Source organism: Gymnoscopelus braueri, assembly GCF_963280865.1.
Source record: "Gymnoscopelus braueri genome assembly, chromosome: 6".
NCBI lineage: Eukaryota > Metazoa > Chordata > Actinopteri > Myctophiformes > Myctophidae > Gymnoscopelus > Gymnoscopelus braueri.
In genome coordinates, this window is record NC_137607.1 from 4,224,711 (window position 1) to 4,249,886 (window position 25,176).

The following is a 25,176-nucleotide window of genomic DNA, read 5'->3' on the forward strand; positions in this document are numbered from 1 at the left end:
TAGAATCCCCAGAAGCAAAGATTTGAGTTAAGATGTTCGCTTTCAAAAATATATATTGAAAGATTTGCACAACATTTCCCTGATAAAAAAAATAAATAAGCAGATCTGCAAAGAAATAGCAGATCTACAAGCTCATAGCTGCGCTAAGAGCTTGTAGAGCTGCTATTTTTTGAATAGCCAAATAAATCTTAAAACGACACAGATGATGCGTTCCCGGTCTTAACGGGTTAAACTAAAATGCATCCCAGTTTCTAAAAGCAGAAATGTTCAGGCTGCGTTCCACAGCAAAGGGTTGTTTTTGAGGGCTATGGCGGTCGTAGTTCAGTCCACAGCGTAGGGGGAGGAGGAGGAGACTCTCCCCTTCCCCTTCCCCCTCCTCCCCACACACACACACACACACACACACACACACACAGTTTTGAAAGCTATGATTGTCGTACAGTAGGTCTCCCTGTGGCATCAACGTGTATCTTCAGAAAAACAAGAAACCAACAAAGAGCTAAAGTCCACGTATTGAACGAGCGCTACTATTCATATTTCCCCCCTAGCATGAGAATAACGATTATACCTCAAATTAACTGGCTCAGTGGGGACGTCCCTATTAACCCATTAAGACCGGGAACGCATCTCTGTCATTTTAGATTTCTTTGGCTATTCAAAAATAGCAGATATACAAGCTCATGAGCTTGTAGATCTGCTATTTTTTTTAAATCGTAACAATTTGTGCATATATATTTTTAAAGCGGACATTTTAACTCAAATCTTTGCTTCTGGGGGGGGGGTCGCTGGAACAATTTTTTTTTAGACGGGGGTCTGCGGCCAAATACATCATTTTGGGGGTCCTTGACATGAAAAAGTTTGAGAACCACTGATATTAAAGCAACATACGTTTTTCAGAAAACTGTTAGCATTTAGAAGACATTCTTAGAATCCCCAGAAACAAAGATTTGAGTTACAAATGTTTGCTTTGAAAAATATATACATTTTCAAGATTTTTCAAAAATAGCAGATCTACAAGCTCGTAGCGCGGCACCAAGTGCTACGAGCTTGTAGGTCTGCTATTTTTGAATAGCCAAAGAGATCTTAAAAATGACACACAGATGCGTTCCCGGCCTTAATGGGTTAACGTATTTAAAATGTGCGACTTAACGGCAAGTTCATAAAAGGCACAAGTGGCGAGGTTCATAATGCACTGTCTGTGGAGACGAGCGACCGCACGGCGAGGTTGAGAGAAGTAGAGAAGCGGCGAGACAGAGCGGCAGCCAGAACCAGAAGCCAAGCTGTGTGAAAACAGGACAAGGCGTAAAAAACACCACAAAGGTCCACGTCAGCTTTCACGGGTGTTTCAGACACACCCGTTCATCGGACAATCGCAGCGGTTCAAATCGCGTTCGGTGTGAATTTGGGGGCGTTGACATTCCTCCAAGAAAAGCGTATTTTCTTCTGTTTTCGGAGATGAAGGACACGTTGTTTGGAGTGGCGGGTTGAGCTGGTGTGTGTATTTCAGTGGTTCTTCTCACTCAAAGTGGGGTTTCCGGGGACCCCCAGGGGTCCTTGAGGTGGTTCGAGTGGACCAAAAGTTATAGACTTGCCAAGGGTCCCTTTTATTCCTAACCGTCAATAATTCACCTGGATTTTCAAAGAGTGTTCAAATGGTCTGTAACTCCAAGAGTGTTTAAATGGAACCAAATGGACCCATTTGGTTCCATTTGAACACTCTTGGAGTTAGGGGGGGTCCGTGGCCTAATTCATACCAACCCGGGGGTCCTCGCAATTAAAAAGTTGATACCATATCATATCATATTCCTAGCTCTCGTCCAATATAAATAACCATTGACCAGATCTGTAGAGGGCGAAGTTGAGTGAATAAAATAATTTCCGTCTGGCGGGCATGTTTCATGTTCTGCCCAAAAAGTGGATTTTCACACAAAAAAAGTGGGGTCCTGAGACGTTGTTTCCCCACCCGGAGAATAGTCTTTCAACATTATAAAACGGCTTCATTTCGGTGAGTAGCGAAATCCGTTTTCTTTATCTATCCATACAATTGGCAAGTGGGTTTCCAGGTTTCGCGAGAGAAACAAGCAAATGCAAACTAACACAAGTGGGCTGTGGCTGTCTGGGCTGTTTGTCTCTGTGGCTTACAGGGTTGCCAGGTTTCCAGGTTTCGCGAGAGAAACAAGCAAATGCAAAAAAAACAGTTACATTGGCAAGTGGGCTGTGGCTGTCTGGGCTGTTTGTCTGGGTCTCAGTGGGCTGTGGCTTACAGGGTTGCCTGTTCGGGAGACCTCGCACAGAAGTTTCTGTCTATGGGGAAAAGCACCGTGCCTGGCAGAGCGTGAGAGAGAGAGGGAGAACTCGCCAACGCTCTGGACTCAGAGCTAACCATAATTCCCTACAAAGTGACGAGGTTCTCGGCCGTGTAGCAGAGGCTGTAGAAGTTGCAGGCGATGCAGCCCAGGTTGCACAGCGAGGACAGCAGGCGGTAGAGCCAGAGGCGTCCGCTGAGGTACTTGTACTTCCTGTCCGTGTCGCAGAGCTTGGCGTAGGCCTCGCGGTTGGACGTCAGGCCGATGTCCTGGCCCAGGCCGCACGCCTGCTCGATGAGGTGCATGGACGCCATGATCTCAGAGGTCATCTGGCCGAACCACTGGGCGTTGACGGCCGACACCGTCACCGACACGAAGAAGATGAAGATCTGGGGGAGGAGATACAAATGTCAACCACTTAACCCATTAAGACCTGGAACGCATCTGTGTAAAAAAATTTATTTGAGCTAAATAGCATTATTTTACACTTTGGCTAGTAAAAATAGCAGATATACAAGCTCATAGCGTGGCACCGAGCGTTTTCACGAAAAATCGTGAAAATGTGTGCAAATCTTTGAATATATATTATTTTCAAGCGAACATTTTTAACTCAAATCTTTGCTTCTGGGGGTCCCTGGAACAAATTATTTTGAGATGGGGGTCCACGGCCAAATACATATCATTTGGGGGTTCCTTGACATGAAAAAGTTTGAGAACCACTGATATAGAAACATATGTTTTTCAGAAAACTGTTGGGATTTAGAAGACAATTCTAGAATTGGCTTCAGGTCTTAATGGGATAAAAAAGGACCTAAAAAGTAATTGATCAAAAACATCAATGATTAGATAAGATTATTAGACTATTTGTTTTTCTTCTATTTTTATTGTTGTTCTTTATTGTCTCTTTTTAATTCATCGATTTTTGACAGGATGTGTTTTTATTTATTTCTCTCTTTTATGAGGGGAGATGTTTGTATAAAGCCAAAACAGTTACACACCTATCCTGCATATTTTTTTGTACACATTTTTTGTCTGTGTACTTCATTGTGTGTGCAAATAATAAACATAAACATAAACTTAACCACTATAAATTAGTAAGTACTAGTTGGCCGGAATCAACTATATAAATGCACCATTTACCATTTAGTACAAGAGCCCCCCCTGTTTTTACTCTAAATAAAATATCTTTGCCGAAAGTAGTCACAAGTTGTGAGCTTGTAGATCAGCTATTTTTGCCAAATGTTCACCCCAGAAAAGAGACACTAGGGATCATGTGCTTAAAGGGATACTTCACTTTCGGGCCGGGGACACATTTAAAAAAAATATTAAAAATAAATGAAAAAAGTTATGGAAAATTCATGGCCCCCTCACACATTAGTAGGACACTCTAATGCGTGAGGGGGCCATGAATTTTCCATAACTTTTTTCATTTATTTTTTATATATTTTTTAAATGTGTCCCCGGCCCTAAAGTGAAGTATCCCTTTAAGCCCAATTTTATACCTTGTTGTAAGGCGGTGTAGCATGATGAAAATAGCCAATCTACAAGCTCACTTTTTTATGACATGCCCAAAATAGCAACGTTAAGCAACTTCAAAAAGCACAGATTGTTTCAAGCAGTTTGCACTTTAACATGAAGGCATGCAATGGAACATCTATTTGTAGTGAACCGTTTGGTGCCTGTCTTGTCTGAAGGCTTACGAACCAAAACTGAAAGTCACAAGTTCAAGAACATCCAACCAGTGGCATTTATTTTCCTCAGAAAAATTCTAAATGTAAGGTCAGCCTCAGAGTAGCCTCGGGAACCCATGCTTTATTTTTTTATTTTTTTAAGCCTCAGAGCAACATATAGCTAGCCTGATAAGTATAGCCGTTAGCGAACCCTGTTTAGCAACATAACAGTATGTAATATCTCTAACATCTCTTTACAGATTAAGTGAAGTGCTATGTCATGGCAGATGAAGGATCAACCAATCAACCATCAAAGGAATTCAAACAATTTCCTGTACTTAAAAAAACAAGTATGTAAGATTCAGTATCCAGCCAGTGACATACCTCAGAGCACTGTGGTACTGCCCGGTAGGAGACACAAAGAGTCTCCTTTGTGTCTCCTACCGGGACCGCTGCCTACCGGTCCGCTGGTCATCAAATTATTGGCTTAGGAATGAGACAATATATCCATGAATTCAAGTCTCCATGGGGTAACTAGTCCATAGAAAAAATGTCATTTTGGGGGTGAACTATCCCTTTAAGTACAACATTTTTGTAGTCCTCCACCACTGAAAAGTGAAATGGCCTTTGGAGTCGTCACGGCCCACTGGTGTGTCAGATAGCTACGTACCGTATCAATCTGGTACCACCCACCCATAAAACAAACATGGGCAAATTCTCCTTCTACAGCACTGCCACCCAGGTTTGGAATAGTCTAACCCCATCCCTCAAAAAGTGCAGTTCGCTGGGCCCTAAAAACTCACCTTTCTGGAGGCCAAAAGAGGAGGTAGTACCATTTTCCCGTTAGTCAGACGACCCCCCCCATTTCTTTCCTGCATTTTTGTTTTGTTTGTACATACTGTATAGTGTTATTCTTTTCTGTATTTTTGTGTTGATATTTGAACTGTTTGGTTGCTACTATATATGTCTATGAATTGAATACCAAGGACCTCAATGGAAACAAGACCGCAAGGACCTTTTTTGGACGGACCTTTTAGACAAAGTATTATAAATGTTTAAAATTGTTTTGCCTAATAAAATATTCAATCAATATTCAAACCTGGAAGGCTTCCCGTTCGTCCAGCAGGTCACTGGGATGGTACACGGCGTAGAGAGCCAGGTTGAAGAAGGCACAGGCCGAGCCCAGGTGGAGGTAGAAAGGCACCAGGCGGCTCTGGATGAAGGCGTACGTGTGTCTGTTCAGGTGGTTGTTCATCACGAAGCCTGCGGGAGAAGAAGATATTTATTATTGTCAGTGGTGGAAAAAGTACTCAAATGTTTTACTTAAGTAAAAGTATCAATACTGCAATGTAGAAGTACCCTGTTACAAGCAAAAGTCCGGAATTCAAAATTTACTTCAGTAAAAGTACAAAAGTATTGGTATCAAAATGTACTTAAAGTACCAAAAGTAAAAGTACAAAAATGATTGAAAATAGCCTAGGTATAAAACAGGGCTAAAGTGATTAATGTATGTTTTATAATGTAATCATTTATATCTGAAAAGTAACTAGTAACTAAAGTTTTCAAATAATTGTAGTGGAGTAAAAGTACAATATTTGCCTCTGAGATGTAGTAGAGTAAAAGTAAAAGTATAGACAATTGGAAAAACTCCAGTAAAGTAAAAGTACCTCAAAATTGTACTTAAGTACAGTACTTGAGTAAATGTACTTAGTTACTTTACACCACTGATTATTGTTACCACAGCGCTGCGTCTTTGTTTTAGCCATTCAGTGACTGAACTCAAATAGCGAAGATGTTAGATTGTGTGTGGCGTGTGTCATTGCCCGATTTAAACCACAAAATAGCTGATCTACAAGCTCACAATGACGCGCTGTTGTCACGCTATGCGTTGTGAGCTTGTAGATCAGCTATCTTCAGTGAACGTTCACCCCAGAATAGTGACTCTAGATTTTCAAGTGGTTGAATTCAATCCAATTGAAATTTTTATTTTGTTTAACCGTGAACATTTGTGCAAATCTTTGGGTGCGTTCGGAAATTGCGCACCGGAGCGCACTCGCCTATTAGTTTGTATTGGCCAGTGCGCTCAGTGCTGTATTTCCGAACGCACCCTTTGAATAGATATGATTTTTAAAGCCAACATTTTAACTCAAATCTTTGCTTCTGAGGGGATTCTACAAATGTCTAAATCCTAAAAGTTAAAAAAAGAAAATAAAAAACATTTAAAAAATGTTCAGTGGTTCTCAAACTTTTTTCAGGTCAAGGACCACCCAAAATGGTATGTATTTGTCCATAGACCCCCCCCCTCGTCTGACAATATTTTGTTCCAGGGACCCCCACCAGAAGCAAAGATTTTAGTTAAAAAATGATTTGCACACATTTTCACGATTTCTTTTCTCAAAAATAGCAGATCTACAAGCGCACTCGGCTACGGGCGCTAACAAAGTGGGCACAAACTTGATATGAAGGTGACCCAGATCTGCATGCCCCAGTAGGTGGAGAGCATGATTAGGTGCAGCAGCTTGGCCGTGAAGTTGGGGTCCCGGTCGGTGGACATGATGACGCTTTCCTCCTCCTGCTCACGTTTCCAAACTCCTCCCGACTCCTGACTCCTGACTCCACCGCGTGGCGTTGCACCACGGAAGGAACGACCACACCAACGCCCGCCTCTCCCTCTTCTGTTCTCTCCTGGGGAGTTATAGGATGATGAAGGGCCCCCACGTTATCCTCCTCTTCAGAGTCTGGGAATGCAGACATAGAGAGTCACACATCTGATCGTGTTAAAGGGCACTAAACTCACCAATATATATATATTTAAATCCATCTTTGGCGTTGACATGTTATGAGCAACTTTCTGTTATTAAACTCTTTTCTATTGTGTTTGAGTTTGGAAGCACTTATTTTAACCCATTGAGACCTGGAACGCATCTGTGTCATTTTTTTATTTGAGCTAAAAAGCATTATTTTACACTTTGGCTATTTTTAAAAAATCGTGAAAATGTGTGCAAATCTTTAAAGCGTTTTAAAAAAAAACTCAAATCTTTGCTTCTGGGGGTCCCTGGAACAACATCTTTTGAGATGGGGGTCGGAGGCCAAATACATATAATTTTGGGGGTCCTTGACATGAAAAAGTTTGAGCACCACTGATATAGAAACATATATTTTTTTCAGAATACTTTTGGGATTTAGAAGACATTTGTACAATCGGCTACAGGTCTTAATGGGTTAAAGGGCACTAAACTCACCAATATATATATATATTTTAAATCCATCTTTGGCGTTGACATGTTATGAGCAACTTTCTGTCGATAAACTGTTTTCTATTGTGTTTGAGTTTGGAAGCACTCATTTTAAATCCCTCACCGTCCTGCATACTGTACTGTATGTGCAATTTCAAAACAGGTTTAATACAGTCAGACAGGACTTTTCTGTCTCATGAATGGGCTGTCAATGGAGGGTGTTGCAACGTAGCTGCAGATAGCACCAGAGGTGGAAGAACTACTTACATTTGTTGTTTTAGTAAAAGAGTTTACTGACTGAGAGTTCCAGACCTGTGAGGGTCTATTTGGAACCCCCTCAAGGAGGTTTTTAAATGACACACTGGTATCGGATAACCGGTAAATCCACCGATACACAAGTTGTGGGTATTGGTATCGGGAACACATGTCTGCTTATTATAAGCGACTTTTGGGCTTGTTTTTCTATGAAGTCTTTCTATGAAGACGCGTTGTGAGCTTGTAGATCGGCTATTTTCAATACATATATATATGTATACAGGTCATGTGGCCTATTATTAGTCGCTTGTTTTGGGCTTGTTTTCATAGACCTGCCTGCTTATTTCTCTCGCAAATCTGGCAACACTGATCGGTCAAGGGGAAAAAATTGGTATCGGTACAGATCTCAACCTTAATATTTATTGTACGTTAAAAGTTGTGTCTGATAAGAGTTGTGTGTCCTGGCCTCCTGCACACACATTGGAGAATGTACTAACACCTGTGCCTGTCAACACATCAGTGAACAGTAATAATGAGTGAGTGAGTGAGTGTACAACTCTGTTGGAGAGAGAGAGACACGCCTTAAAGGTTCAACACCAAACACTGGAACAGCTTTTCAGGTTAGTGGGGCAGAGGGCAGCATCTTTCCGAGAAAGCACAGCCAAAGCACTGTGGTTAGTTAGTGGTTACAAGCAGTGGTGGTGGAAAAAGTACTCAAATGTTTTACTTAAGTAAAAGTATCAATACTGCAAAGTAGAAGTACTCTGTTACAAGAAAAAAGTCCAGAATTCAAAATTTACTTGCGTAAAAGTACAAAAGTATTGGTACCAAAATGTACTTAAAGTACCAAAAGTAAAAGTACTAAAATGTTTGAAAATAGCAGATCTAAAAGCTCACAACGCGTCGCGATGCGACGCGTTGTGAGCTTGTAGATCTGCCATTTTCAAATAGCCTATGTATAAAATAGGGCTAAAGTGGTTAATGTATGTTTTATAACGTAATGATTTATATCTGCAGAGTAACTAGTAACTACAATAATTGTAGTGGAGTAAAAATACAATATCTGCCTCTGAGATGTAGTGGAGTAGAAGTAAAAGTATAGACAATTGGAAAGTAAAAGTACCTCAACATTGTACTTAAAGTAAAGTACTTGAGTAAATAGTTGCGTTCCATCACTGGTTACTAGGAACTCTACCGGCCAAATCATTATGCCGAGGAGCTTTTACTGTTGTCGGGCATAATCCTCTTTTATCTCCATATTCTAACTTGTTTTTTTTGGGTAAAGTAACGCCCTAGTTGATCGTTCTACAGCGTCACACAAGAGCATCAAAATTAGCAGATCTGCAAGCTCGAAACGCGGCTCGATGCTCTTGAATTTGAATCCTGAAAATGAACAGAGTGCAACTCTGAGAGTGTACAAGTGGAACCAAATGGACGGGTCCATTTGGTTCCACTAAGTTAAATTTAAACCTGCAGGCTATAACTTTAATGTCCTACCTACTAGGGCTGGTAAATTAATATTCGAATTTCGAATATTCCTCGAATACAGGGAAAATATGTATATTTGAATATGAAAATTAATATTCGAATTAAATAAATACATTAAAAAAAATATATTTTTTTATGTATTTTTTTATGTTTAATTGACAGGGACAATACAAAAAACTATGTATTATTGGATCCGAGCACTTGATACATTTTTGTATTGTCCCTGTCAAATAAACAATTCAATTCAATTCAATTCAATTTTATTATAGTGTCAAATCACAACAAGTTGTCTCAAGACACTAGATAGTATATGATAATATAATATAGTACAGCAATAGTGTGTATGCAGTATATAATGGTATAATAAAAGAATGTTAAGATAATATACAGTATAGTGTAGTGTAGTGGTATAGTGTAATGTAGTAGAAAACATATAATAATAATAATAATATTCAAATATTTGCCAATTTTTAAGACCAATATTCGAATATCATTTCTGAGGAAAGTTACCAGCCCTACTACCTACAGTATACCTGGGTTTTGTACCTGGGTCATTTTGCAACGAGAAACCCACATTTCTACCAAGCTCATCAAAGTGGCAATCCCTGCTTGGCCAGGGGGGGGGGGGGATATTGGGCTTACGAGCTCCAGGCAGTACTACTTGATGGACGAGTAGGGGGAGACCACCTCCAACCCTTATACACGTGTACTAGTTACCTACAGTATATCGTATTAACACACTCCACTACCATACAGATCGGTTATATAAATAATGTATTTTTCATTCAAATAAGTATCAGGATTACATAACACAGTGCTGACCTCAGTCAATGACATAGCCAAAGCCTCATTGAAAGACAAGGTGTGCAGTGGTGTAAAGTAACTAAGTACATTTACTCAGGTACTGTACCTGTACTGTAATTGAGGTATTTTTTACTTTACTGGAGTATTTCCAGTTTTCCGTACTTTTACTTCTACTCCACTACATCTCAGAGGCAAATATTGTACTTTTACTCCACTACAATTATTTGAAAACTTTAGTTAATAGTTACTTTGCAGATATAAATGATTATATTATAAAGCATACATTAACCACTTTAGGCCTATTTTATACATAGGCTATTTTAAATTTTGACGCCAATATTTTTGGTACTTTTACTCAAGTAACATTTTTGAACACAAGACTTTTACTTGTAACAGAGTATCTTTTTAAATTGTGGTATTACTACTTTTACTTAAGTAAAACATCTGAGTACTTCTCCCACCACTGCATGTGTGTGTGTGTGTGTGTGTGTGTGTGTGTGTGTGTGTGTGTGTGTGTGTGTGTGTGTGTGTGTGTGTGTGTGTGTGTGTGTGTGTGTGTGTACTTCAGCAGATTAATAATGGTCCATGGCAGCCAGGCAGTCACTACATTTCAGTCAAACACAAAACCATATGGTTCAAAGTCACCTTCACCTGAGTGACCAATGAATATGGAAAGTCTCCATAATAAATATTATGCATGCAGCTATAGCTGCTGCAACAGCTGATCACAACTAATCCACTTCACTGAATAAAATATAATTATTTGTATTGTTGTTATATATAATATCGATATGAGAGGGGGGATTAAAAATACAAAAAATCATCACAATTCACGCTGTGATCGAGCTTTCTGCAGATCGGCGATATTCGATATGATCGGCTACAATCGCTGTAGGAAATAATCGATAGTTACATTGTAGCCACATAGTAATAAGCGGTTGCTAACACTGTAGCAACTTGCATAAAGATCACAGGCTGCAGTGTGTTGATAATATGGACGATATGGATCGCATTTAAAGACACAACAAAAGTGTTTTAAAGTAACACAGATCAGCTGCTGCAAATGGATCCAGATGTGTTTGTAAATAATAATAATAATAATAATAATAATAATAATGATAAAAGGTGCATTACCTACCTTCACCCTCAGCAGATCTGTTGCTGTTGCTGCAGAGAAACGCCACAACTCTGTTGTCTAGTAAACTTTCCTCACTTACTTTAACGGTACTTCCTGGCCTGCACCTTCCCGTTGCATTGTGGGAATCTGAGTCCAACGTGCAGTGGTGGAAAAAGTAGGCTACTCACATTTCTTTTTTAAAGTATCAATACTGCAGTGTAGAAATACTCTATCTGTTACAAGTGAAAGTCCGGGATTCAAAATTGACTTGAGTAAAAGTACAAAAGTATTGGTATCAGAATGTACTAAGTACAAAAGTAAAAGTACTCATCGTGCAGAATGTCCATTTCACAAGTTTTCAAATGTATAACGATATTTTGAAAATAGCAGATCTACAAGCTCACAATGCTTCGCATCGCAGCCCATTGTGAGCTTGTAGATCGGCTATTTTCAAATGGCTGAAATATATATTGGGCTGAAGTGGTAATGTGTTTTTTGTGATAATAATCTAAATCATAAAGCCTAAATTAAAAGCCTGCTTTTTTTAAAACATTTGTTTTTAATATTTTGCACCAACAAATCAACACAAATTGTTTTACTTTATTCTGTATAATTGATTAGTCTTATTATTATGAACCACTTACGCCCTGTTTTATACTTTGGTGTATAACAGTGTTGGCCAAAAATAGTAAAAATAGCCGATCTACAAGCTGACATGCATCGCACACCGTTACATGTTGTGAGCTTTTAGATCGGTTGTTTTGGCTATTTTGAAAATAATCTCTGAAAATCTATTATTTTATTGAAATTGATCATTTAATATAATCAATTAAATCATTTAGTTTGATGTTGCATCCCTGATCATATTCAGGAGAAGAGTGCAGGGTGGATTACCAAATCTACTACTACCTACTAGGCCTCAGCCTGAGGCCTGCAGTAGGCTGATTTGGTAATCCAGTACTTTTACTGTCTCCAGACAGTATAGCTCATTATACTCTCATCTGGAGACAATTCATGCAAAGCCAGAGCCTTTGCTTGAATTGTCATGGTAATTCAATTTGCATTTCTTGACAAACCTGTATCTACTGAAACCTGATGGAAAAGCCAAAAACATTCACTTTGAAAATGTCACAAGAAAACAATTCAAGTTAGTGTTTGGTGTGCCTTAAACCTCCTGGGTTATCAATCTGTATATAGGTGACGTATTACTAGAATTAGACCAGTGGTTCCCAAACTTTGTAGCTCAAGAACCAAAAGAGAAATGACATGTTTGCCTGGGGACTCACAACGCGTCTCTTCGCATCGCGTTGTATGCTTGTAGATCTGCTATTTTCACTACTTCCCATCCATCATTTATGGAAATTAAAGATTTTTTAATTCTATTTATGAAATACTTTTGAAAAATGTTGGAATTGTTTTTAATTGATGATGATAACCACAGTTAGAGCCTTTGTAATATTGTAGAGATTTCCATAAGCTGTTAAAAAGGCATCTCGTCTCAAGATTAAAGGGAGATTCCACCGCGAAAGCGGAAATCAGGCGGATCCGTAGCTCTGGTCCATATAGAGTTAGGAATTCTCCTTACCGCTATGTGACTTTTTGGGCATTTTGTTTAATATCTCTCGACTTTAGTAAAAAATAAAGAATACACTTTTGCTACTCAACCGAGCCTACTCTCCTTGGTGGAAAGACTCTCAGCCCCCCACCTTCTGTGTAAAATAAACTTTTTGGCCAAAACATTAATATTCCATCGGACGGAAGAATGTCACTCCAGTGCGTCACCTACAGATCAATTCCATTGACCTGACCTGAAGGTGGCGCACTGGAGTAAAGCATTTTTTCCCTCCTCCTAACGTTACGGACCAGTAAGAGCTAGCTGATCCGGTGCATCTCAGGAGCAGACACACGTAGCTGAATAAAGAAGGGGCTGGAGTAACTCGGATGATTGGAGCCTTTTACTTTAATGGTTGCTATATAACCCAATCAGAGTACTTGGAAGCCATTGAACTCAATATATGGGCTATACTGACGTCATATTGATGCAAGTGTCAAGGCAGGTCGGCTTAATAGCGGACCTCACTGAGCTCCAACGGCAGTATTTAGAGACATACCCAGTTTATAAATAATAGGATCTATTGTAGCACAGGTTGAAGGGCAAACCTGTAAACAATATTCAATATTCTACCGTAGTCATACCAGTTATGTATTGTAAGGACAACCTGCATTGGGCCAGTACCCAGTAGGTGTTTTTACAATTATTACAAGCCATATCACAGTAATAGCTATTAAGCTGCAGGTACCATTCAGAAAATATACATTTCTTTCACCTCGGTAGAAATGGCGTCTGCCAGCAGTCTCCTGTCTGAAGATCAGTTCCTATGTTCTATCTGTCTGGATGTGTTCACTGATCCAATCGCCATTCCATGTGGACACAACTACTGTAAAACCTGTATAACACAGTACTGGGACAGTAATGATGTGTGTCAGTGTCCCCTATGTAAAACAACCTTTTATACAAGGCTGGAATTCTCTGTTAATAAAATTCTCTCTGAGCTGGCTGATCAGTTCAGGAAGAGCCATACGTTGACAAGTATTTACAACACAAGCCAAGAAGCACCTGTTAAAGCAGATGGAATCTACTGTGACTTCTGTATTGAGACCAAGCACAATGCTGTGAAGTCCTGCCTGGTGTGTCTGGCCTCCTACTGTGAGACTCACCTGGAGCCTCATCAGAGAGTCTCTGCGTTTAAACGACACAAACTAATCGACCCTGTAAAGAACCTGGAAGACATGCTGTGTAAGAAACATGACAGACCTCTGGAGCTGTTCTGTAAGACTGACCACATGTGTGTGTGTCAGTTCTGCACTGAGTCAGACCACAGGTTACATCAGATTGTATCCCTGAAAGACGAATATGAAGAAAAGAAGTTTGAGATGGGAAAGACAGAGGTCGAAGTTCAGCAGATGATCCAAGAGAGACAACTGAAGATCCAGAAGGTCAAACACTCAGTAGAGCTCAGCAAGAAAGATGCAGACAGGGAGAGAGCACACAGTGTGCAGGTCTTCGCTTCTCTGATCGGCTGTATCGAGAGAGGCCAGGCTGAGCTCATTGGTGTGATTGAAGAGAAGCAGAAAACCACAGAGGAACAGGCTGAAGGCTTCATGAAAGAGATGGAACAGGAGATCACAGAGTTAAAGAAGACAAGCTCTGAGCTGAAGCAGCTCTTACACACTGAAGACTACCTCCACCTCCTCCAGAACTTCAGGTCCATCAACACCCCTCCACCCATCAAGGACTGGACAAAGGTCAATGTCAATCAGTCTTCATACGGGGAGACTGTGAGGACAGCTGTGGCTCAGCTGGAGAAGACACTCAGTCAAGAGATGGAGAAGCTGCGTGACGCTGATACAGAGCTAAGGAGGATCCAGCAATGTGCGGTGGATGTAACTCTGGACCCTGATACAGCACACTGTAAACTCATCCTGTCTGAGGATGGAAAACAAGTGAACGTTGGCGACATGAAGAAACTCAGAGACAACACAGAGAGATTCTCTGCATTTCTCTCGGTCTTAGGAAAAGAAAGCTATTCCTCCGGAAGATTTTACTATGAGGTTCAGGTCAAAGGGAAGACTGACTGGGATTTAGGAGTGGCCAGCGAGTCCATCAACAGGAAGGGAACAATCACACTGAACCCCAGCAATGGTTACTGGACAATAGTGTTGAGGAGAGGAATTGAGTACAAGGCTGCTGCTGGCCCTTCTGTCCTCCTCCCTGTAAGAGAGAAGCTCCAGAAGGTGGGAGTGTTTGTGGATTACGAGGAGGGTCTGGTCTCCTTTTATAATGTGGAGACCAGAGTTCATATCTACTCTTTCACTGGCTGCACCTTCACTGATAATCTCTATCCATTCTTCAGTCCTGGTGTTAATAATGATGGCAAAAACTCTGCTGCTCTGATCGTCTCTTCTGTCAATCACATAGACTAGTCTAATCCTCCACTTTACATGAAAATTAGTTGCCTTTACCAGGCCAAGAGGTTGGGAGGCTGTCCATGTGTCTGTGTGTGGCATTACAGTATGGCCAGTGTCCATAATAACATGTCTAAACACCCCGTTGAAGTGGCAAGATTCACATCAGTACTCTGATGGCCTTGGAGGCCAGTCTGACGTTATGAAACTCCATTTTTGGACAAGACTGACGTCATATTGATGAGCGTCAGGGTTGCTGAGCTAAAAGCGGACTGCACGGAGTACCAGGGCAGTATAGAGAGAAATACAGATCAAACCAGTAAGCCAATTGGGACACAGATTTTATAAAAGGTAATTTATAGGTAGGTTATTGATCTTTGTTTAAGTTCTTACCACTGCAAGTGGGTCGGCCAGTTCCCGGTTAACCCTTTATAAGTAGTTTTTTACTCGTTTACTAATCCAGATCAGATTCATAGCTATTAAGCTGCAAGGTATCGTTCAAGTACTACATTTACTACGTGTGTAGAAATGGCGTCTGCCAGCAGTCTCCTGTCTGAAGACCAGTTCCTGTGTTCTATCTGTCTGGATGTGTTCACTGATCCAATCACCACTCCATGTGGACACAACTACTGCAAAGCCTGTATCACACAGTACTGGGACACTAGAGGCGTGTGTCAGTGTCCGCTATGTAATAAAACCTTCTATTGGAGACCCGAAGTCTTTGTCAATACTTTCATTTCCGAGATGGCCGATCAGTTCAGGAAGACGCAGCAGCTGAGCAGGAATTCCCACAAAGGCCGAGAACCTGCTCAACCAGAAGAAACCCCCCGTGACATCTGGAAGGCCCTGAAGGCGGCTGGAAGGCCCTTCATGTATCTGGAGACCCGTGGGACTAAGACATTTGAGGAGCGTGTGGCCCCTGCGATCCGCAACGACAATCATCTGCGTGAGCAGGAGAAGACGGGTAGACATGCGATACCCGTCCCACCTGTCGCTTTCCCTGTAACCGAAGCTTTGCTGTTACCCGGACCAGAACCTGAGCCTATGCAGTTAGATTCAACCCGAGTTGTCACCCCAGAGGAAAGGAGGCGTAGACGTATGTCAAGTCGTAAATGCTTTTTTTGCGGCGATAAGGGACATGTCATTGCCGCCTGTCCTGTACAGCCAAAAGACAAATGCTGTATAGCAGCAGGCGGCATACTGACGAGCAATCTCTCTAACCTAAATCAATTTATGGTCAGGTTGTCGTGGAGGTCCCAGAGTGTGGAGGTTCCTGCCATCATAGCGTCAGGATCAGAGGCAAATTTCATAGACAGAGCACTTGTTGACCAATTGGCAATACCCACTGAGCCGTTGGCCAAAGCTATTGAGGTCAGTGGCAATAATGGACGTCATCTAGCCAGGGTAGAGTCGCTCACTGTCCCTGTCTCCCTACTGATATCCGGCAACCACACTGAGAAGTTGAGACTGCACGTCATTGACCCTTTTAAAAGCCCTGTAGTGGTGTTGGGATACCCCTGGCTTTATGCTCATGGTCCCATGATAAACATGGGCACAGGGACCATCGTACAGTGGAGCCCCCAATGTTTGTCAACGTGTCTTCGTCCACTTCCCCACGGCCAGGACCCAGCGGTCCAAGAACAAAACCTGGGAACCCGCCCGGCTGGGGGAGGCCGACGTGCCCAGGCAGCAAGGAGGCTCCGCTGGATTTGAAGCCCATAAGGAAGAGCTTTATAGCCTTTATAAATTCTCGTTAATGGCCTAGAAGGTGTTGCTGTTTCACCGCTGCTGGCTGCAGAACAATTACCACGCCATTAATTAGAATGGAGATTTGACCGGTCAAAAATGGTCTATAGAAACCAATGAGTAAGTCACTGTTCCCTTCGTCCATATTTTTTTACAGTCTATGGACCTCCTCTGAACCTCTCCCAGGGTTGCCTTGCCACCATGCCCGTCCAGGCATACAGGATTACAGTACCTGCTCCACACAGTCTCCAGCACTGCAGTCTCCTCCCCAGTGAGAAACGTACTTACACAGCCGGTGACAGCCCAGCCTTTCAGCCTTTTACTCAGTCGACGACCTCCTGGTCTCCTGTGGCCCATGCAGCAGCCCCCCAGTTACCTTTCCCTACGACAGCCCCAGTTACTGAGTTTCAGCAGTATCCAGTTTTCCTGGCTTCCCCGGGTCCCCGGGTCTGTCCTCCCACCAGCTGACACAGTTTGTTCAGCTGCCAGATCCTCAGCCTTCCGCCACATCATGCCAACACTCGGTTACTTCACTGCAACAGGGCACATGGTCCCCGTGGATGCCAATCTGGGAACCCATCGTCAAATAAAAAGGAAAAACAGCGCCCTCTGCTGTTTTTCACATTTCCATTTGACTCTGGGCTGAGCTGTATGGAGGACCCATGCTGGCGGGAAACCGGGGTTTTGGTCAGCCCTCAACCCTTCCGGTGGTGCGCCTATGTTTTCATTCCCACTAACAATATTTCTCCACGGAACACTAACACCACTTCTCCCAAAGAAGATGGATCGTTTTGGTTAAAAGCCTACTTGTTTCTGTAATGAAAGAGCAGGTTAAAATGTTACTAACTTTACGTGGTTTTGTCGGCTCTAAGGACGCTATTGTTAAATGAGTTTCGGTTTGTTTCCAGTGGGAAGCGAGCACACACATGTAAATCCCGCCCACTACATTTGATTGGGTAAAGCGCGGCCTGCTTCCTGATCTGAAGGCACGCCCACTTGTAGCCAATGTGCATGGGTTGTCAACACGGCTACCGACAGATCCAAGCGCAGCTATGAATCTGTTCTTGAGAGATTACGTGGATGCAGACGATACCAGAGCTCTCCACCGCACAGAAACGCAGAGGTACGTTCTTCCCACCTCCCAGTGCCAAAGAGGATCCGCTGCACAGCACCAAAGAGGCTTGTCCCTGGTGACACCTTGCTGTAAAGCCTTGCCGGCGGTCCCTGCATGCTGACACCCAAACTGACCTTTCCATCCCTGACGTCCCCGAAGTCGGAAGTTCTGATCTCCTGTTGTCTGGAGGGTTTGGGCTTCTGTGGGTTTGGACCAATCAGGGGCACAGAAGCCCCCTTGATTGGTCCAGTCCCTGTCAGCCTACCACCGCTGCTATTGTATAAAAAGTACAGGCAAACTGTTGTTATTGCTGATATAGAATATATAGATAACAAGGTTGCATTCTGACCAAGGGGCCCGCTTGAGATTTTTACATTGACTCCAATACGGAAGAGTAGTTTCGCTGTTTTACCCCTGCTGGTGTCAGAAATAATATTCTCTCAATGTAAGCGGATGGGTTTTTGACAAACTTTAGACTAGATTTTCTTACCTTAATAAAAATTGTCATAAATACTATATGCTTCCAGTCTCTAGTTTAAAGTCTCCTTTCAATCATCATGATATGCGTTTTGCTAAATTATGGTCCCATTTATTTTAAAATTGACGATAAAGTAGGCTATGCTCAAGGAGGGGCGGGATGATTTGATTGACAAGCTACACAACCAATAGCATTCATTCCCCGCCCCCGCTCTTGATTGACAAGCTACCCAACCAATAGCATTCTTTGGGGATTGTTTTCCGGTTCCTGTTCCCGACGTGCTTTTGGGCTTATATTAGAGATGGCGGATTTCAAATTCCTGAACAATCGGCTTCATTTTCGGTCTGTAGAAACCAGAGGTCTGGCTTTGTACAGGTCTCTTTTATACAGTCTATGATTCTGACGTGTCGTGAGCTAATTGTGTAATAGGGCTTAAGTGGGTTTTTTTTGCCATCCCCTAGTTTTTCTGAAATGATGCCTTGGGATCATGGGGGTGCTGGGGGTACCAGCATGAACAGGCATAGTCAAAATGACAATGAACCAGTGGCCAGTGCCAGTACTACAAGAGCATTTCCTTGCTGTCGGGAAAACACCTCTTATCTGTTCATGTTTTTTTTTCATAAATGAATGCCCTACTTGATCATACTAAAGCGTCACACAGAAGTAGCAGATCCACAAGCTCGAAACGCGGCGCAACGCGACGCGTTTTGAGCTTGTGGATCTGCTACTTTGGCTGTTCTTTTTATTTCATACTCTCCAGACTCTCACCTACAATTAATTTGAACCCAGAAGACTGGGACCTGGTTTTACAGAGATGGACAGGGAGGGAATGCCGGGCGGGGAGGTTGATATCACTGCATGTATTTCTACGAGCTGGGGGGGGGGGCACCTGTCAGCGGGGAGTGTCAGGCGGGAGGAGTAGGACGAAGGCTCTACGTCCTCCTGGTGGGGGCTCCTCACTGGCAGGTGAGTCAGTAGGATACAACAACAGTGACAACACAGAAATGTGTGTGAGGAGGAATTAATTGGGGAAAAGACCAAATTGGGGAGAAAAAAAGGGTAAAAAGAAATAAATTAAATTAGCCTATAAAAAGAAAAGAGGACCTAAAATGCTCCCTTGAGATACCCCACATGAACCTCGACCAGTGTTGCCAGATGTACGATATTTTTTGTCTTTGTACTAGAATTTTACCCTTCTGTACGATGTACGATCAATAATTCCAAAAATGCCAAAATGTACAATAATTTCGCCATATCACAAAAAAAGTGTGTGACTTACTTTACTAGATTCCCTGGCTGCTGCTTCAGGATCCAGTTTAACTTTTCAAAATAAGTCAGGAAATTAGTAAATCTGACCTAGATCTGTACTTGGAGGCAATAAAAACACTTCTTTCCAGTCCAGTTTCAGGCTTTTATTTGTGTAATAAGGTCCATGAAGTTGCCTGCTTCCACCCACTGCACGCAACATGATGTTTTTTGTCACGTAGCAGTCTCAAACAAGGTTGTTTATTACACTAAATACACTATTTTGTTTATTACATATTTACGCCTGCGATTTATCTTTTGGCTGTGTACGATAGTTTTCTTACAAATACAAAGATTTTAAGCCTCCGGTATGATAATTGAACATTTCCCATCTGGCAACACTGAACTCAACCCAAATCCTTGTTGAAGCTACAGCCTTTCAGCTTCTCATTATGACGCACGCAGCAAGAAATAACCAATTGATCTCAGTGGTTTCTGGACAAAGACGCAACACACGACGGTGACATTTGAATCGTTTATTAAAACACCGTCCATTACTTCACTTCCAGAGTCTCGTCTCAGACAGAGGTGAGGGTCAACACAGTGGACATTAATCTCAGACAGAGGTGAGGGTCACACAGTGGACATTAAGAAGGACAAAGAACTGAAAAAAGGACCATGTCGCGCGTGGAGAGTGACACGTCGTCGTCGCCATCGGTGAGAGCACGGAGTACATAGCAGCTCACTCCCACCGTCTCGTCAAGATCCACCATGTCGTCGGCGTAGAGAAGGAAACCTTGTATCTCCATATACAGTATATCAACTTTTACGTTTTTTTTTTTTTTTTTTTTAAACACCTTAGAGTAGTGAAATTAGCCGATCTACAAGCTCACAAGGTGTCGCACCGCGACGCGTTGTGAGCTGGGCGAGTTTTGGCTCTTTTCGCCGTTTGAGAAACTTTCAAAGTGAAAGTTGTAAAGTGTGTCTGTGGGGTTTTTATAAATATTGAACCAATGGAAAGTATTAACAAGAGCTTTGTCACTAAACAATAATTACATTGGATCCATTGGAACGTTCTTACTTTTTTTTTTAATAGTCTCTGTCGGGCGGAAACCTCAATATGTCCAAAACTGTTACTTTTCAGGATTCAAATTCAAAAATGGAAAAAGCAGCCGATCGACAAGCTCGAAACGCGTCGCTTCGCGCAGCCTTTCGAGCTTGTCGATCGGCAGCTTTTGTGTGACACCGTAGAATGGTCAAATAGGGCGCTAATTTACGAAAGAAACACAAAAAGTTCAAATATGGAGATAAGAGGTTTCTGCCCGACCGACAGCAACGATATTATGAAAAGTGCTTTCGGACATACAAGGTTTCTGCCCGACGACAGTCTCCGCGTGTCAGAACAACATTGGCAGGAACAGAGTAGAAAACCCCCCCAACAGTATTCAGAAAAACAAAACATTTAAAAAGAGCGAACCTTTTCTTCTTGTAGTGAATTTCTTCTTATTTCTTTTCTTTTTAAAGCTAAATACTGTAAGTGGTAACTTTTTTTTTAATGTAAATTCTGTTAAGTTTTTTCGACGTATATCTTTTTTTTTTTTTTGTAAATTCAAGTTCAAAAGAGTGAGGACCCCTCTGCATGCTGATTGGTTGATTTTGCTGGGCCCGATACATACTGTAACATCACTGGATTCTAATCTATCTACAACCGTCTTGTAGTCAGATGAACATACACACACACACACACTCATCACGCACACACTCATCACGCACGCACGCACACGCACACGCACTCGTCACATAATGCTTTTCTGTCATAACAAATAAACTTACTATCACAGTCATCTGTTTCACTAAGTTATTCTAGGCTCCATATATAATAGATAGACATTTCCTAGACGTTGGTTGTCAGTGGGTAGAAAAACGTGGCTCATTCTGTCCAGCTTGTCCCCAAAGAGTCTATGTTTTCCCAAGAGTCTGTGTTTTCTATTCTAATATTAGCCTGCAGGGTGTGGGAACAGGGTGGCTGATTTCAATTTTTATCCCATTATACCGTGAAAGCTCCAAAACAACATGAGTGACATTGCATTGACAGAGCTTATATATCATTGCTGTCAGGCAGGAACCTTGTATCTCCATATTTCATCGTTTTGTTTTCTCTTTTCATAACATATGACAGTGTCACGGAACAGTAGTGAAAATAGCTGATCTACAAGCCTCTTTTTTTTTTGCATTTCTTTTGCCTATATATAATGAAAACAGCCCGGTTGAACATTGTTACGTGTGTCTGGGTTTTATAAATATCAAACCAATGACAAGTAGTAACTAAAAGAGCTCCTGACTAAATAACTACATTGGATCCGTTGGCACATAGGTTTATTTTTTTAAATTTCTTGAAAAGTAACTGTTCTTTAGGACAGAGGTCTTCAACGTTTTTCAGGCCAAGGACCCCCTAGCTGAGAGAGAGTTGAAGCAGGGACCCCCTCATATTGTATAAAATGGTGTTGCTTCTTTTTTTTTCTGCACCTAAACCTCTTTGCCAAATATAGCCGATCTACAAGCTCACAACGCCTCGTTGTAGACCTGCTATTTTTGGCCAAAGTTCTCCTAAGAAAAGTGGTTCAAGTGGTTAATGTAGAAAATAAATATCATATCACACAAAGATTTGGCGGACCCCCCCTGTAGTAACTGAGGACCCCCTAGGGGTCCCGGACCCTGTGTTGAAGACCCCTGCTTTAGGACATATACAATGTTGCTGCCCGACAGCGATGATATATTATTTATACAGTAGTTTAGAAGTGGTCAGGTGCTGCTGAACAGACAGACAGCCACTGAAGGAAAGTGAACAGATTATTAAAAAAAAAAAGAACCAAAAAAAAAAAACGCATCACAGAAAAAAAAAACTAGTGAAATTGTTTCCAAAAAAAACGTGTGAACATTCTTTTTAAAGCCCAGTCAGGTCAGTTTAGTCTTTTTAAAGCCCAGTCAGGTCAGTTTAGTCTTTTTAAAGCCCAGTCAGGTCAGTTTAGTCGGGGCTTTCAGTCTCTATTGAGGTTCTCAGTGGGGTCCAGGCGCCCTCAGGGTTCCTTGATGATGAGGGTTCCAAATGGACCCTTATAAGTCTGTAACTCTGAGAGTGGACAAATGGACCCTTTATAAGTCTGTGACTTGATTTTCAAAAGGTTTGTGAGAACCACCAGCCGGTATAAACGTAACTCCTCCGTGTTCAGGACAGGAACCTGTGCAGTTCAGGACACGACGAGTTAAAAATGGAGTCTATAATAAACACCACGGCAACACCTCTGTTATCGCGAGTTCAATGTTCACCGTCTCGAGACATAAAAAAAAAAAATGGACCCCTCGAAAACTGTTTTCCATTCTCCTGTGTGATTCATTTACTCTTATTCCACTAGACTGTATATTATTATTTTTTACATGTTTTGTACTGTATACATCAGTGTACACGGTACTATTGTCTATTAAGTGTGTATGTATGCGTGTGTGTGTGTGTGTGTGTGTGTGTGTGTGTGTGTGTGTGTGTGTGTGTGTGTGTGTGTGTGTGCGTGTGTGTGCGCACGAGCGCGCACACGGTCTCAACAGATACGACAATTTCAACCATCTTGGCTGATGTGTCACCAAACAAAGTTCGTTAAATGGAAATAAACGGAACGAGAGACGACTACGCACTATTGAAAAACTAGAAAAACTAAAAACCTGTAACAACGCACACTCAAGTGCATCCATTCTGTCCATATTCCACATTCAGTTTCCTCTACACAGTGACACAGACCAAAGCATACAGTATGGTACATACACGCTCCTCCCAAAGGCATTAAGGAAAATCAGCTTCAAATAAATATAAATATAAATTAAACTGTGTAAAATGGGGGGGCGGGGAGGGGTTAACACATGTCAACTCTATTAAATACAGCAAGAACATAAAAAAATCAATCATTACAAATGAATAAGACGGACAAACAATAAAGGCCGATCTCTGAAAGCAATACTTTTCTGCGTGGATTCAAGAGATCGGCACAGTGGCACCGCCATGACAGCCTTGAATCCTGATTTAAGGGACAATTTATGCTTTGAGTGACAAGTGACGTCAAAACCACGACGTCAAAACCACAAAATTTTTTCGCAGAGGACGACCTCCGCCGACGGTGCGCCGCGTACCTCTGGAAAAATTAAAGGTCGAAGACGCCTTCGTTAAAATGACACCTACTCTGATTGGTTGGGAAAGACGAAACGAGACTACGTCCACTTCCTGGTTTAGGTTTTGTGGCAACGCTGTGTATATCGGCGAGTCGCAGACAGCGTGAACGCTCGAAACTCAGAACGTTGTGAGACAACGTACAGTCGTTGTACCTTGGTAGTGCCTGGGGTGGTACCCCTCTGGCGCCCCTGTGGTACCACCTATTTTTGTGGTGGGGGCTGCAACCGAAAAAGCCCTGTGCGACGTCCGGCGTGTCGGTCGGCACTTGTCTCCCAAAAGCATAAATTGCCCTTTATACTTTCTCGCACAACTGTGTCACTCGGCGAATACAGGCGCTCTTACAAGCTTGCCACGCGTCGCCATGCGACGCGTGGCAAGCCTGTAAGAGCGCCTGCATTCGCCGAGCAACACTGTCGCACCACAAGGTATACATTGAGCATGAGGCAGACACTTGTAAACAATGACAGACAGACAGACAGACAGTCCTTTAACAGGAAGACAGATGGAACAGTGCACGGACATCATGGTGAACGTTAGTTATTAGCTCCTCGGACAATCACAATCCATATCAGTGAGAGCAGAAAGGTGTAGGCTGGGGCTAGGTGGTGTGTGTGTGTGTGTGTGTGTGTTGGAAGTTAAAGGAGAATTCCGGACTACGTTTTTCTTACCGTTTATATGATATTATTATATCTAGGAGTGGGTACAGTAGAAAAAATGTCATAACTCCATCCAGAGTCCACCGCAGCTAAAAACCCGAGCGTACGGTCCATGTGCTAGATCACATATTTTTATCGCGATTTGTATATATTTTTTGTTCAAATACTGACATAAAACTGTCCACAGTGTTTGTTTTAGATGAGCCCCTCCGGAAGACTCGCAAGACGAGATTTCACCCAGCGTCAGCTTGTAAACACTACGGCGGCCCATTTGTGACAAAAACACTGTGGCGAGATTTCTGTCATTGTGAACGTCAGATATGAAGAAAAAAATATATATAAAATCGCGATAAAGAAACGCGATCGAATTACGATACCATTACGATTTTTTGCTACTGTATCACTCACCCTAGGATATAATATTAAATGAAAGGTAAGAAAAACTCTGAATTCTCCTTTAAGGGTAGGCGGGGGGCAAGGTCGTGTGTTGCTCCCATGAGGTCATAAGGGGAGATGAGGCCGGTCTCTGATTGGCAGTGCTGCTGTTTCCACGGGAACGGAGCCCCCCCCCCCCCCCTGACAACAATATCCCCCAATAATTCACAAACAATCAAATCTATGAAGGATGGTTCTCAAAAGTGGGGTCCAGCTAGGGACCCTCAGGGTTCCTTGAGGGGGAGGGGGGGGGGGGACCCTTACAGGTCTGTAACTCAGAGTTATGGGGTGGTCTTTGAAATGAACCACTGTATGTATGGCATCGTTGAGGGCCCCTGGCAGCCGACAGGAACCCTTGTAATCTTTTTTATGTCTATAAGCCCCGCTGTTGAAAAGACCCCCGTCTTCCGTCCCCCCGCAGTCTGTTCATCTGGTCTGGGGTCC

The 25,176-nt window shown here is 42.2% G+C and overlaps 2 protein-coding genes across 2 annotated transcripts; one reads left to right on the forward strand and one right to left on the reverse strand.

Moving 5' to 3' along the window:
• Window positions 1–1,101: 1,101 nt before the first annotated feature.
• LOC308087404 (transmembrane protein 205) lies at window positions 1,102–10,929 on the reverse strand. Its single transcript, XM_080431212.1, has 4 exons — window positions 10,898–10,929; window positions 6,431–6,714; window positions 5,076–5,239; window positions 1,102–2,695 (listed from the first exon to the last, which is right to left on the reverse strand). The coding sequence occupies exons 2-4, from the start codon at window positions 6,528–6,530 to the stop codon at window positions 2,393–2,395; spliced, it is 567 nt and encodes a 188-aa protein (XP_080287338.1). The 5' UTR covers window positions 6,531–6,714; window positions 10,898–10,929; the 3' UTR covers window positions 1,102–2,392.
• Window positions 10,930–13,213: 2,284 nt separating this feature from the next.
• Window positions 13,214–14,860, forward strand: LOC308086415 (E3 ubiquitin-protein ligase TRIM21-like; the record flags this gene model as incomplete). Its single annotated transcript, XM_080429936.1, has 4 exons — window positions 13,214–13,354; window positions 13,442–13,564; window positions 13,736–13,885; window positions 13,967–14,860. The coding sequence occupies 4 exons, from the start codon at window positions 13,214–13,216 to the stop codon at window positions 14,858–14,860; spliced, it is 1,308 nt and encodes a 435-aa protein (XP_080286062.1).
• Window positions 14,861–25,176: the final 10,316 nt, after the last annotated feature.

Excerpts from the sequence above, each read along its gene's own strand:
- LOC308087404 (XM_080431212.1), bottom strand. The coding sequence starts at position 6,530 with ATGTCCACCGACCGGGACCCCAACTTCACGGCCAAGCTGCTGCACCTA. Across the intron at positions 5,240-6,430 it reads CTGGGTCACCTTCATATCAA|GCTTCGTGATGAACAACCAC; the intron begins GTTTGTGCCCAC and ends CTTCTCCCGCAG. Across the intron at positions 2,696-5,075 it reads ACGAACGGGAAGCCTTCCAG|ATCTTCATCTTCTTCGTGTC; the intron begins GTTTGAATATTG and ends CTCCTCCCCCAG.